Raw genomic sequence first — 15,469 nt, 5'->3', positions numbered from 1 at the left:
CCTCTCCTTGCCCCTCCCCTTCTCAAAAATCAATAAACATTAAAAAAAAAACAGTTGTGATAATATTTGTCAGTCACCCTGGCTGTTTCCTGGTTCCACCCTCTGGCCCCACCCCACCTTGGACTTCCTGCTCCCTGAACAAAGCTGGTCTATTCCTGGACCTCAAGTACCCGGATCGCCTCCTTCAGTCCAAGCCTTCCCTTAAACCCAATCAACCTCCAAGTTCTCTGTCCCTTCTACCTCTTGAATCTATCCTTTCCTCCATTCTACTATTGCTGGCACCTCTGGGGCCATCACCAGCCACCCTTTCAGTGACTATGACAACCTCTCATTCATCATCCTTCCCTCCAATTAGACTGCTTTTGTTTAAGATCTAAAAATGCCTATGCTGGAGTGACAGATACATGCAGAAAGTTGTAACATCTAGCAAAGAATTGGGTTACAATGGTAAACTTTGGATTTGATCCTCATTCCCAAAACACTGCATTAGAAAGATTACATTGCCTTCAGTTTAGCTGGAGTATCAGGCACTTGAAAAGGGGCTAGGAATCAGTTTCTTCATCTGAAAAATAAGGGTTTGGACTAGACCAGTGCCTTGGAGAGTAGACCCATATCCTCAGGGTTTCTGACTCTGCAGGTCTGGGGTAGGGCCAGAAAATTTGCATTCCTAACAAGCTTCCACGTGATGGTGATGTTGTGGTCCACAGACCACACTCAGAATAACAGTGCCCTAGATGATATCCACATATTTTAGTTTCTTCACCTGTGCCATCCAATATGGAAGCCACCAGATACGTGGCTATTGAAATTAATATTTGAATTAAACACTGAATTAAAATTCAGACATACTAGCCATATTTGAAGGGCTCAATGGCTACACATGGCTGGTGGCTACCATATTGGGCAGCGCAGAACATTTCCGTTATCACAGGAAGTCCTCTTGGACACGGCCACTTCCTCACAGACTCATGGGGAGAAAATTTTACTATAGAAGGAAAATACAGCATCCTTTGAAAGGTAAGTTCTTTCCGCACTCCTAAGGCCATGTTTGCACTCGGCTCTATTTCAGACCTGATTTTAAAGTCCCAATGTCCACCATTTTGCCACAGGAAACACATAGAGCCACAGGACGGGAGATGGATTTCTACGTGGGGAATAATGTCTGGGCACCACTGTGGGGCGTGGTTGATAAAGGGAAGGATATGGTGACTGAAGTCCTGTGAGTCCCCACAGGGCCCCCTCTGTATCTAATCTGCGAAGTATTCTAGAAATATCTACCTCACAGGGAGATATGTACAAAAACACTTGTAATTTACACCTACCTCAGTTTCCTTTTTCTTCTTCCTCTGTGCTCCCATAGTGCGTGATACACATTCTATTAGTTAGGTGTTCTAGTTACGTGTCTCCCCAGGTTGGGGACTGCTAGAGCACAAGGTAAGGCCCCTGACAGATTGGATTCCCCTTCAGCACCTCCATGCCAGGCTCATGGTCAAACAATGTGCAAATGATTAAGTCTCATGTTGAAGCCAAGTCACAGGTACAGTGTCTGGAAGGCTGTGTCATTGCCTGGCCCTCCACAACTGTTCTCATGCTGTCTTCAGCCTGGGGTGCCTGCTACCCCCATCTTGACCCACATCCCACCTTTGCTCACCCAACCGCACCTCTAGCTGGACAAAATCTAGTCGGTCTCCAATTATCTTCTCGAGGGTTGGCATACCAAATTAACTAATCTAGCTATGGAGTCAAATCCTGCCTCTACCACTGCCTTACCCAGGACCCTGGGTAATTTTTGCAATCTTGCTAGTCTTCATTTTCCTAATTTATAAATTGGGCAGGAAAACATCTTTCAGTTTTGATACAAGATTCACATACAAAAATATATGCAGAACATTTAGCAGAATGCCAAACATATAGCAAATGCTGGATTATGTCTTTGGACTAAAAACATTCATTTCTGGGGGTACGTGGGTGGCTCAGTCAGTTAAGTGTCCAACTTTGGCTCAGGTCATGATCTCACAGTTTGGGAGTTCAAGGCCCGTGTCGGGCTCTGTGCTGACAGCTCAGAGCCTGGAGCCTGCTTCAGATTCTGTGTCTCCCTCTCTTTCTGCCCTGCTCATGCTCTGTCTTTCTCTCTCTCTCCCCAAAATAAGCAAACATTAAACAAAATCTTTTAAAAAGCATCCATTTCTGGTCTCCAGGACTTGCCCTCTCAGGGACTTTGGTGGGTAAAGGCATGTTTTAACCCCTCTGGGAAATTCTCCATTCTGCAACAAAATCCAATCTTTTAGACACTTAGCCCTTCTGTTATTCTTTATTTCAAGTCATTCATTTAGCAAACATTTACTGAGCTATTTGTCAGGCATTGTGCTAGATGCTGGACATACAAAGATCGTAGAATGCCCCTGCCTAGAGGAGTTTATAATCTAGTGGGAAGTCCACTTTCTCTGGAAGCCTGCCTTACCCCACCTCAGGCTGGGAGCTACCACAAGGCTCAGAGGCTGCCCTCTATCCTGTACAGAACCACATTGTATTGCCTTTTTAACTCAAATAGCTGCTTGTCTTTGTTCTAAGAAAGCTAATTAATTTCATTTTCACAACAAACTTACATTGTTCCCATTTAACAAATGAGGAAACCGTAGCGCGTTTTAAGGTCTTGTAAACTTAATGAGAGAAGCCAGTATTTGAAAACACATTTTATGACTCCAGCTTGACACTTTTAGTGTTTTTTTTTATTTTTTTAACGTTTTATTTATTTCTGAGAGAGAGATAGAGGCAGCATGACCAGGGGAGGGTCAGAGAGAGAGGGAGACACAGAATCTGAAGACAGGCTCCAGGCTCTGTCAGCACAGAGCCCGACATGGGGCTCGAACCCATGGGGCTCGAACCCATGGACCGTGAGATCATGACCTGAGCCAAAGTCGGACGCTTAACCCACTGAGCCACCCAGGCGCCCCAATACTTTAAGTGTTTTAAATGTTGTTTCTTTATCTGTTTCCTCCATTGGAATATGAAATTGAGTCTGTGCCAAATTCCAACGGATACCTCCTGTGCCCACCACGATATCTGACACAGCAGATCATCATTTATGCATCAGATGAAAGAAAGGAAAGCAAGAAAGCAGCTTGTAAGCAGACAGTTGCACCACGGTTTGGTTACCAACATTTACTAAGCATCAACACCGGGTAGGTGCCTGCGGTGTGCACAGGGAACTCAAGATAAATGAACATCCGTGCGCTCAGAAGTTCAACAAGTNGCCCCCAGCGCCCCCGACGCGGGGCGGCTCTGGGGCCCAGCCGCCTGCCCTCGTTCGCGGAGAAGCTGGGCCACCGTCGTCTGGGTCGGGAGCCGCCCCCAACCCCGGGCCAGGTTCCCGGCTGCTCCCCGGTCTCCCCGGCTCTCTCCCGCAGGCCGATCGGTCGTTCACTTAAACTCTCTCGCCTTCCCGTTCAACACTTGCTCCCAAATGGATTGTCAGGCTGATTGGCTGTTACCTCGTGGCTACGGAGCACTGTTGGAGAACATGGCCCAGCTTCGCGTTATAAAGTCACGTTTTTCCACCAACACTGGATTCTTGCCATATTTCTGCAACGTATTTGGGTCCCCCCTCCCAAGTTCTCGCTCATTCTCTTACTATCCTTCGGCCAGTGAAAACTTTGTCCACGCTCCGTTTCCCGCCCCACAGCTGCCCATTCAGCAAAGTAAGGAAGATTGCGCTCCCTCCCTGCGTAAGGTTAATTTCCTCTCTTCTTGCCCCAGATTAGAAGCAGTGTATTCTCCTTGGTTCTCAGAGGCGTTGGTGAATTCACCGTTTTCTGTTTCTCCCCATAGTTTCAACTTCTCTGCTTGAAACACTTGTTGAGGTTAATATAGCCTAATCCCCGCAGCGGCTCAGTCCTCAAAAATAGTTTGTGAGCATAGGCTCCTTTAATTCTTCATCGCAGCCCGGAGAGAGTACTATTCCTGTCCTCTGTCAAAATAGACTTGGAGATGTTAAGAGACTTGCCAGGGCTTAGAGAGTACCTGGGAAAGCCTAGGTTTAGCCTCACAGTGTCCGACCTCTGATGGTGGATTCTTGACTACTAAAACTGCATCCTAAATATTTCCCCTTCTTAAAAGAGACATCCCTTAATTCTAGCCGCCCTCTTATCTACTGTATCTTCTTCCCTCCAGACTTTTCCAGAAAAACTGTTTGCATTCACCGTGTCCACCTGCTCGCTGTTATTACCACTGGAGGGGGCGGGGGGCCTCTGGCCTCAGCACAGCGCCAAGACTGTTCTAAGCAAGGTCGCCAATAACCTTGTCAGTTCCGGCAGCTGTTTGACTCCTTAGCTCTGTAGTTTTGACACGACTGGTGTCTCGCCTTTGTTGGAAACTCACTTTTGAGTGGCTTCTCTGGTGCTATGTTCTCGTGGTGCTCCATGTAGTCATCTGGTGTCTCCCGTGCTCCCCTGCAAACTCCTCCTCTTCACATTCCTAACATGCCGGTCCGGTGTTATTTGGGGTTTTCTTCTACCCTCCCTACGCATTCTTCATGTGGGACCTCATTCACCGCTCCTAGGACTTCTTTCTTGGTACCGTCTGTATTGGTCGTGTTCATCTCTGAGAACTTGATACAAGCTCTGAACTCTCACCATGGAAAAACCACTTACTTTTGTGTTTAATATCAGAAGATACACACATCCCTTGAAGCCTTCGATATTCTTATCTACTTTGGTAGTTTCGGTTACCATATCATGATAACGCCCAGATCTATAAATCCAGCTCCGAGCTTTCCAACTGTGCATTAGACGCCTCTCCTTAGATCTCATACTCCTATGAGCATTGAATTCATTATCACCCTGCCTCAGCAGGCAACAACTTTGCTGTTTCTTAGCTTCAGAAATGTCACCACACCTATCATATTGCCCGAACTAGCATCTTAGGCATCATCCTTGCCTTTACCCTTTTCCAAACTGACCCCCTCTCCCCTCCCAATCTAATTAAAATGAATCACCAATATTTGTCACCTCTAACCATCTATCTTATCTTTCAGATCGTTGCAATGTTTTCCTGCTTCTGGTCTAGCCCCCAGACTTTTCTGTATATTCTCCACATAATAACGATCTGTAATAGTCTTTAAAGCTTAATTCTGATCGTGTTGTTTGGTTTAATCGATCATGGTTCCCTAGTGTTCTCGGAATAGAAACATCTTAATATAATCAAGCTCCTGGTTTTATCTTTTTTGAACTGCTTGTTGTTATGTTGTTACTAAATTTCTAAATTTACATATTCTTTTGGACCCCTACATGTCCGTACTCTCCCTTCCAAAAAAGCCCACTTTTCCTTGTTACCTGCCCTGGTCTTCAGGTCTAGATGTATAGGTCCCTTGTCTGAAGCCTTTCCTGACATCTCAAGACCAAGTTAGGCACTCCTTTGGGGCTCCTAAAGCACCCCGTGCTTACCCTGCCTTTGCAGAGGGTGGCTCTTAGGTCCCTGCGTGCAGTGACTGTCCACTTCATTGTTACGTCCACAGCGGTGTGGTACCTCTCACACAAAGATTTGGTATAGTTCTTGGATGGATGAAGTAGGTGCTCTTAAATGTTTGACCGTGTGTTTATTTTTCTGCTTGTAAAATGGTCGTGTAAACAACCATCTCGGTTTTTTAAGTGTATGCACAAATTAGTTATTGTATATCTGAGTGTCTGATGTTCCCCTGGTAAATGGCTTGAAGACTGTTCGAATTTAGAGGAGGGAGAAGGTAGGATTGGTTGGAGGTGGAACTTAGCCTGCACACTGAAAAGTAAGGAAGATTTGAATGCAAACCCCTTGGATACAGGTCTGTTTCCAAAGAGCCCTTAAAGGAATATGACTCCCCCAAACAGGCGGTCCGTAGAAGGAGGCATCTGTATAGAAGTTCTTAAGATTTTAAGTCCATACAACTGACCTTTTCTCCTTTCTTTGTCCCTCGAGATCTCAAGTTTTCAATTACTGTGTNTAGAGGAGGGAGAAGGTAGGATTGGTTGGAGGTGGAACTTAGCCTGCACACTGAAAAGTAAGGAAGATTTGAATGCAAACCCCTTGGATACAGGTCTGTTTCCAAAGAGCCCTTAAAGGAATATGACTCCCCCAAACAGGCGGTCAGTAGAAGGAGGCATCTGTATAGAAGTTCTTAACCAGTTTACCGGCAGTGCTTAAGATTTTAGTCCATACAACTGACCTTTTCTCCTTTCTTTGTCCTTCGAGATCTCAAGTTTTCCATTACTGTGCGGTCTTCATATGTGGGGCTTGGAGCACTAGTGAAAATAGCCTCGAATGCGCCGACTTGCCTGTCTGGAGCTTCTGGTTCTAGAAAGCCGTGTGCACCCAGATCACTCAGAGCTTCTGGTTCTAGAAAGCCATGTGTGCCCAGATCACCTGTACTGATTTTTCGAGTTTGGCAGCCTCTACCTTTTCCATTCGCTTCCCAGCTGAGCTACAAACGGGCTAAGTATTCAGTCTGAACACATGGGGCACAGAAACCGTTTGGGGATTGAAAGAGAAAGTTCTTAGGTCGCCAGTCTTGAGATATGACTACTACTGAGCTGTCCTAGACACCCCTGAGGGAAATTGCTGGAGAGGGAACCCTCAGCGACACTTGGAGGAGTGGAAACACAGCGCCCCCACCGTGGGGCAGAACGAGAGGCCGCCGCCTCCGCGCTGGCACCTGGGCAGCTTAGTCCCAGAGAAATGTGACGACTGCCGTCATAAAGATGCCGACAAGGTCCGGAGTAAGTGTCCTGCCCAGGAATCACTTTGAAAAGGCTCCCGTTGGCCAAATCTGGGACAGGCTGAGCCTCAAAAGAACAGATTTTATACTCAAAGAATAAAATCAGAATCTAGTTCTTGAAACCCAGCTGAGTCCAGCTCCTCCGGACCTTCAGGCCAGTGAAACTAAAAAGACCATTATCTGATCCCCCTCCCTCCACACCCAGCCCACGCCAGTGGGACAGACAGGGTAACTGCCGCAGACATCCCTGTACCTTGAGGAGGAGACGGGAACCACAGGCGAGTAACTGGTCCAGAGCAGTTCCAAGACTCAGCTTGGCAAATGTTAGAAATATCTTGGTTAGGTTCCAGGGCCTGGGGACGGTTCTCTCCCAGCTCGGCTCTCTGGGCTGTGGGTTCCACTGTGTGTCTTCCTTTCTTTTCCATGAAAGGAAATGCCTATTTGTAGCAGAGTAATTTTCTCAGCCTGCTTCCTGGCAGTAGAATTTGGGGTGTTGAGTAACCTCTTTCCGATGTCACCCACCTGTGTCCCTTTTAGTCCAAGCTGACCGTGCTTTCGCTGATCCCGTTCTCAGACACAGTGTGGACCTGCGCTGAGTCCCGCTGTGGCCCAGTCAGCAGACAGAATCCCAGCTTTCTTCACGATAAACCCTTCTCTGCCGTGGGCTCCTGCTGGAATGGCGGTGGACGGTGCCCCACGTCTCCCGAGAGGCCCTGTCCTTGATTTGGAGGATCTGTGGGCCTCGTCCTTCATCTCCGTCGAGGCCTTGTGTGTGACCGCAGGGCGCTCCGAGGCGCCGGCCTTGACCTACCTGCCGTCTCACCCCAAAGCTGTGCAGTCACACTCTCCCCGTTAGGTTATGCTTTTGATTTGGTCTTTCTCGGAAGTCGTTTCTTACTCCGAACTTCTGGAGAAGCTGAGAACTGTTAAAGCCCCTAAGTCCTGGCTCCTCCTTGTTTCACAGTCCCTCTCTCGATCTCTCTCTCTCTCGTTCTGTGCGCTGCAGGGAGGAACAGGCGCCACCGTCAGTACGTTGTAGGGAGATCGCAGATCGCCGGCCCGTTAGTGTCTTCCGCTCCCCGCGTATCTGCAGTGGCCGGTGAGCGTCCTGTCCCAGCGCGGCGAAGGTCTCCCTTCTGGTGTCGGGCGGCGCAGTCCTCGCATCCTTTTGAACCTTCTCTCTGGCGCCCTCGGAGTCCAGGGTTCTCCCGACAGTCTCTCTGAGAGCTGTGAAGTGTGAACAGACTTTTCGGTGGTCGTGTCAGAACGTCCTTGAGATGCACACGGAGCTACCTGAGCGTCTGCCCTCCCCTCGGTTGACGCAGGGAAAACATCGTGTCTAGAGAACGACGCGGTAAAGCCAGTAGTCAAACGTGAACTTGGGGGATTCGCATGAAGGGCCCGCAGCGATTCTCGGCGCTCCTGCGTCTTATGAAGGCTGGGGCGACTCCAAGGCGAACAGAACACGGGTTTCCCGGAGAGGAGCTCGGACCCTCCTGCCGAGAGGGGCCTCGGTGCCGCCTCCCCCTGCTGGGGCCCCGTCCAGGCCGTGTCCTGGTTCCGCTGCCGGGTCCGCACCAGAGAGCAGAGCCTGGTCGGTCTTGTCTCCATCCAGGCCCGAGGCCGAGGCCCGGGGACCTCAGTAACGTGGGGCCAAGTGCAGGGGTGGCCACGTTGCACCTACGTTTTCCTTTTTTTAAACAGCTCGCTAACTTTTCTGTGAGGAAACGTCTGTTCCGATTTTAAAGCCACTTTAGAAGGAGTCCTGTCAAGTCCCTTCCCCCGGAAGAGCTCCTGGCCTCCTTCCTGGGGTCCGTTTACCAAGGTTCGAGGCGGCGGCTGAGGTCGCCCCACGGTCGGTGTTGTGTTAGGAGGCGGAAACGGCCCCGCGGCGCCTCTCAGTGACCTGCCGATGCGAGAGGGCGTCTTCGCCCCGGGTCCCCGGGTCTGAAATGCTCCTTGTTTCACAGTTCAGACGTACTTACTAGTCGAAGCCATCTGGATCACGGTATGCTTTCAACGTCAGATCTTAGCAAATATTTGCCAGGAGCTCAGATGTGCCAGGCTCTGTTCCCGCTCTGAGCGCAAAATGATAACCGTCTCTTACGCTAGCAGAGGGTTTCAGTTTACAAAATTTCTTCTAATTCACAGCACCTTGGAAAATAGGCAGTAAAATTCGGTCGGCACACTGGGTTACAGACAAAGACCGGGGCCTCTCAGTGTCTACACAGTCATGTAACTGGTGGTCCTGAACCTGGGCTTGAGCCGAGAACGGTTTTCAGTATAAAGGAGGTGAATGTGTCATCACTGTGGATGCTCCGGAAGCCTCCAGAATCGTGCGCCTGTAGGACTTACACGTGCCGAGCTGTCTGCCCCCAAGGGGCCACGATACTGTTGTGATTCCTCCGAGATGAAGAGATGGTGTTTTCACAGTCAAAAGGAAAAAAAAAAGAACGGGTGCTTTGGGGTCTGCTTTCCCGCAGGTCTCGGTGTAGACAGCAGGGGGTGTGGCTCACGTGTGGTGAAGAGAGCCCTTCCTCCTGCTGCCGGGCCTCCTCGAGGCCTTATCCCGGTGCCAGCCTGAGAGAGGCGGCGGTCTCCATAAGAGGACTTGAGAGCGCGTAAAAGAGGCCCTTCTGGAACGCGGTGGCAGATACTGAGCAGCCAGTTGATGCGGGCAATACTCGTGTGTGGGACTTGGCCTTGTTCCTCTCAGTGAAGAACCGAAGTCTGTCTCTAGCGTGGCACCCATGAGCTCGGCGGCATTAACCCTTTCTGTGTTTTCTGGGTATTTAGGAATATATAACGATTTAGGGTATTTGTTTATACATTTCACAGCAATGTGATGAAGATGGATTATTGGTCGTTTAAGAATCTTGCCACAGTAGGGCGTCTGGGTGGCTCAGTCGGTTAGGCGTCCGACTTCGGCTCAGGTCAAGATCTCGTGGTCCGTGGGTCCGAGCCCCGCATCAAGCTCTGTGCTGACAGCTCAGAGCCTGGAGCCTCCTTCGGATTCTGTGTCTCCCTATCTCTCTGCCCCTCCCCAGCTCGTGCTTTGTCTCTGTCTGTCCCAGAAGTAAATAAACTTAAAAAAAAAAAAAGAATCTTGCCACAGTAAAGTCTGTCTCGTACAATAGCAGCAAAAGGGCTGAATGTAAAAATAGCGGTGACTGGGGGTCACATACATCTGTGTCTGACTTTAACAGGACTGCCCGTCAGTGTTTCTGTGCCGGGTGCCATGTTTGCGAGGCACTGTCATCGGCAGAGCTGGTGGGGGACGTCCCTCCCCTGAGACCCTGCATTCCCGGCTCTGGTCGTGCCCGCCCCGGAGGGTCTACGTTTCCCCTTAGATCCTCACAGCTGAGTTCATTTCACAGCAGAACTCCGTTTCGGTGGAATCAGTGTGTCCGAAGTTGCCTTGCTAAGAGACGCTATAATCTCGTCCTAGATGACTGGGAATCATCGGGCCAAAGGTTTGGTAGGAACGCTGAGGTGCACAGAGAGCTGACCGTGCCCCCCAGGCTTCGCGCCGTTGCCACCACACTGACGGTCCTAAACCCCGAGCCTGCTGTGCCGCGTTCTTATTCGGAAATCTGCGGAGATGCCTCACCCGTCGTGACACGGGGTGCAGACTCCTCAGCATGACTTGTGTCCGTGTAGCGGGCAGCTCGCATGCCCTTCCCCGCGGTGTCAGGTCAGGCTTGCACCCACCCCGCAGGCGGCCGTGCGGAAGGTGCCGTGCGATGGAAGCTTCCATACCTTTGTCCGGTCCATGTCCTGCACTGGGAGTCCTGTCTCTCCCTCCTTCTTGAAGCTCCCGCAGGTTCAGGCAAAATCTGGCTTGTCCTTCAAGGCCCAGCTGGGGACCCCCTTCCTGGTGACTCCTGTGATATCCCCCTCTGGGCGCATGCACGGTATTCCTGCCGATTCTTCCCTCATCCCAGGTTTGCTGCAGCCAGTTTGGGGGCGGGTTTTTCACTTAGACGAGAGCCGAACCCGATCACAGCCTGTCTGGAGGCTCCTGTCATCCCTGTAGTTTGTTGAAAGCGTGAGGCTAGCACAGGCTTCTGTTTCCACGGCTTTATCTAAATGTTTTATTTATTTCTTGCAAAAATAATTTCTAAATGTATCACAGTTGTTTTACTACCAGTTTATGTAACTTCATAGCTTCCAAACGCCTGTAGGACGCGAGTGTTGGTAGTGGGGCTGGTACTCGTTTGCTGGTTGTGTGAAGAATTTAAAAGAGTTTGTTTTTCTTTTAATCTAGTACCGAAGTTTCTACTTATGGAGCATATGTTATTTTCCATTACTAGAAATGCTGCTGGGGGGGCACCTGGGTGGCTCAGTTGGTTCAGCGTCTGACTCTTATTTTCGGCTCAGGTCATGATCCCAAGATCGTGGGATCAAGCCCCCAAGTTGGGCTCCAAGCTAAACATGGAGTCTGCTTGAGATTCTCTCTGTCTCTCTCTCTGTCTCTCTCCCTCTCTCTCCCCCCCTCCCCCCCCATGCCCACATGCTCGCTCTGTCTCAAAATAAATGAAGAAAAATAATAATACATGTAAGTAATTTTTAACTCAGGAAATAAATGCCGTTTTTACATTAATTATAATGGGAATGCATGGCCACCTGTGAAAGCTTACGAGCATACTTTTTAGAGCCGCTTCCACTCACCCGGCAGGGGTGAGCGTTGGCTGGCTTAGACGTTTCCCCCGCCTCTACGGAGCTCTCCAGGGTCGGGACCGTGTCCTCCTCATCTTTGTCGTCCTTCTCATCCTCAGTATCTGATACAGATGATAGGCCAGTGCCTGTTCAGTCATGACTTCTCATCCATGTTTCTCCGCCCCCCGTTCACTGCCACCTCCATACTCACCGAAGCCCGTGCGGCGTTCGAGACCTAACTCTATGAACATGGCCAGTTGTGAGTACAGGCACGGTAGATACAGCTTGGGAAGAAGGAGTGCTTTTCTCGCACCCAAATTATTACCCCAGGGTGAATAAAATCCTCTGTGTTCTTCAGTAAATGCTGTTCATTTGCATTTTTTTCATTTGCATCACTGTTTTTAAGTTACTAATTTAAATTTCTGTATTTTCTTCTTTCCAGCCATCAAAAATAAGGATTAACTTAGAAGATAATGTACAGTACGTGTCCATGAGAAGTAAGTTGATTCCTATGTAGGTTTTAGGTTTTGTAGTTTGAGCTTCATATGGTTTAAATGATTTATTTTAAGTGTAAGTTGATTCAAAACTGAAGTAAGATACGTTGTTTGTGTGTTGATTGTCAGCACAACTTGTGAGTTGTGGGCTGAATAAGGTGCACAAATGTCAGTTTATTTTTTGCTGCTTTGGGAAGTGTCATTTTAAAAATGGAATGGGTTCAGGGCGCCTTGGTGGCTCAGTGGGTTGAGCGTCCAACTCTTGATTTCAGCTCAGGTCATGAACTCACGGTTTGTGAGAGCGAACCCTGCATTGGGCTCTGTGCTGACAGTGTGGACGCTGCTTGGGATTCTGTTTCCTCTCTCTCCCTCTGCCTCCCATGCGCGCACACACTCTGAATGAATGAATGAATGAATGAATGATCTGTGTTTAAGGGTGTTTTCTCAAAGTTCTGTGAGAGCCATTACTTGTTGCTGTCAGCAGAATTGAAGGCCATTGACAACAGGCAGGAGAACCAGTCTTCTGCCCTCCAGATTTCCTGGGATTCCCTTTGCTGTCTCCCACCTCTGCTGGGGACCAGGGCGTGGAGTCAGTTAAAGGAGATGCAGTGCCTGCTGCTCTGGGTCCCTGTCCTTCTGGAAATTGTAACCATAGAAGGCCCCACCCCTGATTTTCTCTTGATGTGGTCCTAACCGCAGTGGACAGACAGTGCGTAGATCCCGTATCAGCCCTGATTTCTCCTCCGCCTCCCCCCACAATCTCACCCAGAGTCCGTCCATTTTACCTTTGAAGCGTGTCCCCTGCCTGCCCCCCAGTAACGTCTCACATACATCGAGCTGGTACGGTGCGAGCTGTGTGAAGCTCTTTGCATGGATTATCAACACAACCCTTTAAAATACAGGTTTAGATTTATTATGTTATAAAATAGGAGTTATTTTTCATTTTTTATAGTTGAGTACACTGAGGCCCAGCCACGTAACTTGCTCATTGAGGATTCAACGCCACACGTCTCTGACTTCCCCTCTTTTGTGAGCCCTGCTCCCAGTGTGGACTCCCCGGGTCCCCCGCCTGCAGCGGCGGGGTAGCCTCCTGCATGGGTTGTGTGTTCTGGGCTCTTCCACGCTGCAGCCACTGTGATTTTCCCAACACAGAAATGGGCTTGCGATCTCACCCAACCTGGAATTCTCCCACAGTGTTCTGTTACACACAGAGAAAACTCCGAACCCTCATTTATCTGGATTACATTTATGAGCCACCTCATCTCCTTAAAAGGCACGAGGCAGAAGAGGAGGGCCGGGTGGGAGGCCAGGGCCCTTGCACGTCGTTTCTCGCTCTGCTGGCCGCCTGGGCCTGTGGCTGCCGCCTTCACCCACTGCTGAACTCTGAACTCTGCCTGCTGTGGGCCCACATGCACCTGCTCTCGGACACGGCGCTCTCTCCTCGTGGGCTGGCTCCTCTGGTCACCCAGCCCCTTGCCCTCTGCCGAGAAGGGAGACCGCTTCCTCTTGGCCTTCGTGTCCTCTGTCCCCGCACCCCTTTCACGAGGACTTCCTTACTTCCCGCCCCAGTTCTGTTTCTTAGCATCTTCTCAGGTAGCTTAGACACCTCTCAGCACTGAGCTCAGGACATTTGGAGAGTCCCTTAATAGCTAGGGGACATCTTCAGTTTGAAGACCTTTTTAAATCATGTGTATGTTGCTTCAGCCACTGTCCTATCCAGGTTTTCAGTTAACATCTTTTCTTTCTACACTGACGAACATTCCGGGAACATAGTATCCTGAGCTTGTAAACCCATGTTTTGTCAGTCCTCGAGTGATTAGATTTATGCTGTCTCAAGCGCCTGGGTGGCTCAGTTAGGTAAGCGTCAGACTCTTGCTTTGGGCTCAGGTCACAATCTCACAGGCGTAGGGTCAAGCCCCGTGTTGGGCCTCACGCCAAGCATGGAGCCTGCTTGGGATTCTCTCTCTCCCTCTTCCACCCCTCCCCAACCTGTGCTCTTGTTCGCTCGCTCTCAAAATAGATAAGTAAACATTAAAAAAACCCTCTAAAGTTAGAATTTCTCTTTTGTAGTCTCCAGCGGGTTGTGGTAGACTTCTAATGTAAATGAAGTTTTAGTCCATGTATAATCCCATTTCATCTGCAGCATAGGTGTGGCCTCCACAGAGGAGATGTGTGTGTTATCAAATACATGCTTTTGTTCTTGGGGTAACCACCAGGGGTCTTTAAACTGAACGTGACGTTGTAGAGATTCTGGATACAGGGATCTCCGACTGAAGACAGTATGACCGTTTCTTCTGAAGTATACTCGCAGCTGTACGCTGTGAAAGCAGCAAAAAGGAGAGATCATGTTCTCCACACCAAACGGACAGCTCCGTGATTCCTAGAACTATTTACTCTGCACACCAAACTATGAGAACTTGTTTTTAGTATCAAATTAGGGAAAGATGAAAGGAAAATAATACTCTGTTCCAAGGCCCTCATACTGTGAAATTAGTAGGACTCCCCTCCCCCACCGCCACCCCCCATAGCAGGTATAACGGCACCTGTACACACACCTTAAAGTACCCTTTTACCCATCAGTTCCAAACCGCAGAACTTACCGGAAGGAAACAAAGATGCACACAGAAATTTAGCTGTAAGGAGATTTTTCAAGTATTGGGCAAAATAACAAAGTTGGAGACCGTTGGAATTTCTAGGATTGGGGTAAGTGAAAGCAAATACTCCATGAAGTGAAATGCCACGCAGCCCTTCAGAATAATGTTGAAATACATTTGTTGGCAAGTAAGATGTTCACAATGTTGAGTTAAAACAACATGTTAGAGGATTGTCTGTTCTTTTGTTTTTAAGTCATGTATACATATTGACAGCTCCATTTGTGTGTGTGTGCGTGTGTGTGTTTGAGGGCACAAGGCGTGAAAGTCATGTATACATATTGACAGCTCCGTGTGTGTGTGTGTGTGTGTTTGAGGGCGCAAGATGTGAAAGTCATGGATACATATTGACAGCTGTGTGTGTGTGTGTGTGTGTGTGTGTGTGTGTGTGTGTGTGTGCAGGGCGTAAAAGTCATGTATACATATTGACAGGTGTGTGTGTGTGTGCACGTGCGTGTGCGTGCGAGGGCACAGGGTGTGTATGAAAACCCAAAATCATAGTAGGTGAGAGAGGGAGGGAATAAAGATACTTTTTCCCCCTTCATCTGCTTCTCTGATAACATAAGCTAGTGAGTATTTAAAAATGGGATAATAATCAGTTTTAAGACTTCTGCTTTTCCTTAAGATACGTCATAATTATTCTAATGGAAGAGTAATTTGAGCTCTTTCAGAAACTTCCATCAGGGTTACACTGTGACGTGTACGGGAACATTTTAAGTATTGAAAAGAAAAAGCCAAGTCTCTGGCTTTGCTTTTATGAAGAATTTCTTGGGGCTTTTGGGTGGCTCAGTCAGCTAAACATCTGACTCTTGATCTCGGCTCAGGTCATGATCTCACAGTTTGTGAGTTCAATCTCCGTGTTGGGCTCTGTACTCAGTGCAGAATCTGCTTGGGATTTTCTCTCTTTCTCTCCCCCCCCC

General features: G+C 48.9%; 1 protein-coding gene across 2 annotated transcripts in view; it reads left to right on the top strand.

Annotated features, from left to right (window-relative positions):
• Positions 1–11,851: 11,851 nt before the first annotated feature.
• E2F6 (E2F transcription factor 6) overlaps positions 11,852–15,469 on the top strand; it is a 12,668-nt gene continuing 9,050 nt past the window's right edge. The window contains exon 1 of one of the 2 annotated variants that reach the window (XM_077750977.1): positions 11,852–11,901. In XM_077750977.1, the coding sequence (XP_077607103.1) occupies positions 11,895–11,901 (7 nt within the window). In that variant the 5' untranslated portion in view covers positions 11,852–11,894. The remainder of the gene's footprint in view (positions 11,902–15,469) is intronic. The other variant, XM_077750978.1, reaches the window with a different exon arrangement.

Source organism: Crocuta crocuta, unplaced genomic scaffold, assembly GCF_008692635.1.
Source record: "Crocuta crocuta isolate KB4526 unplaced genomic scaffold, BGI_CrCroc_1.0 scaffold129, whole genome shotgun sequence".
NCBI lineage: Eukaryota > Metazoa > Chordata > Mammalia > Carnivora > Hyaenidae > Crocuta > Crocuta crocuta.
The sequence above is the reverse complement of the archived record's forward strand: the minus strand, read 5'-3'. Positions and strand labels throughout refer to the sequence as shown.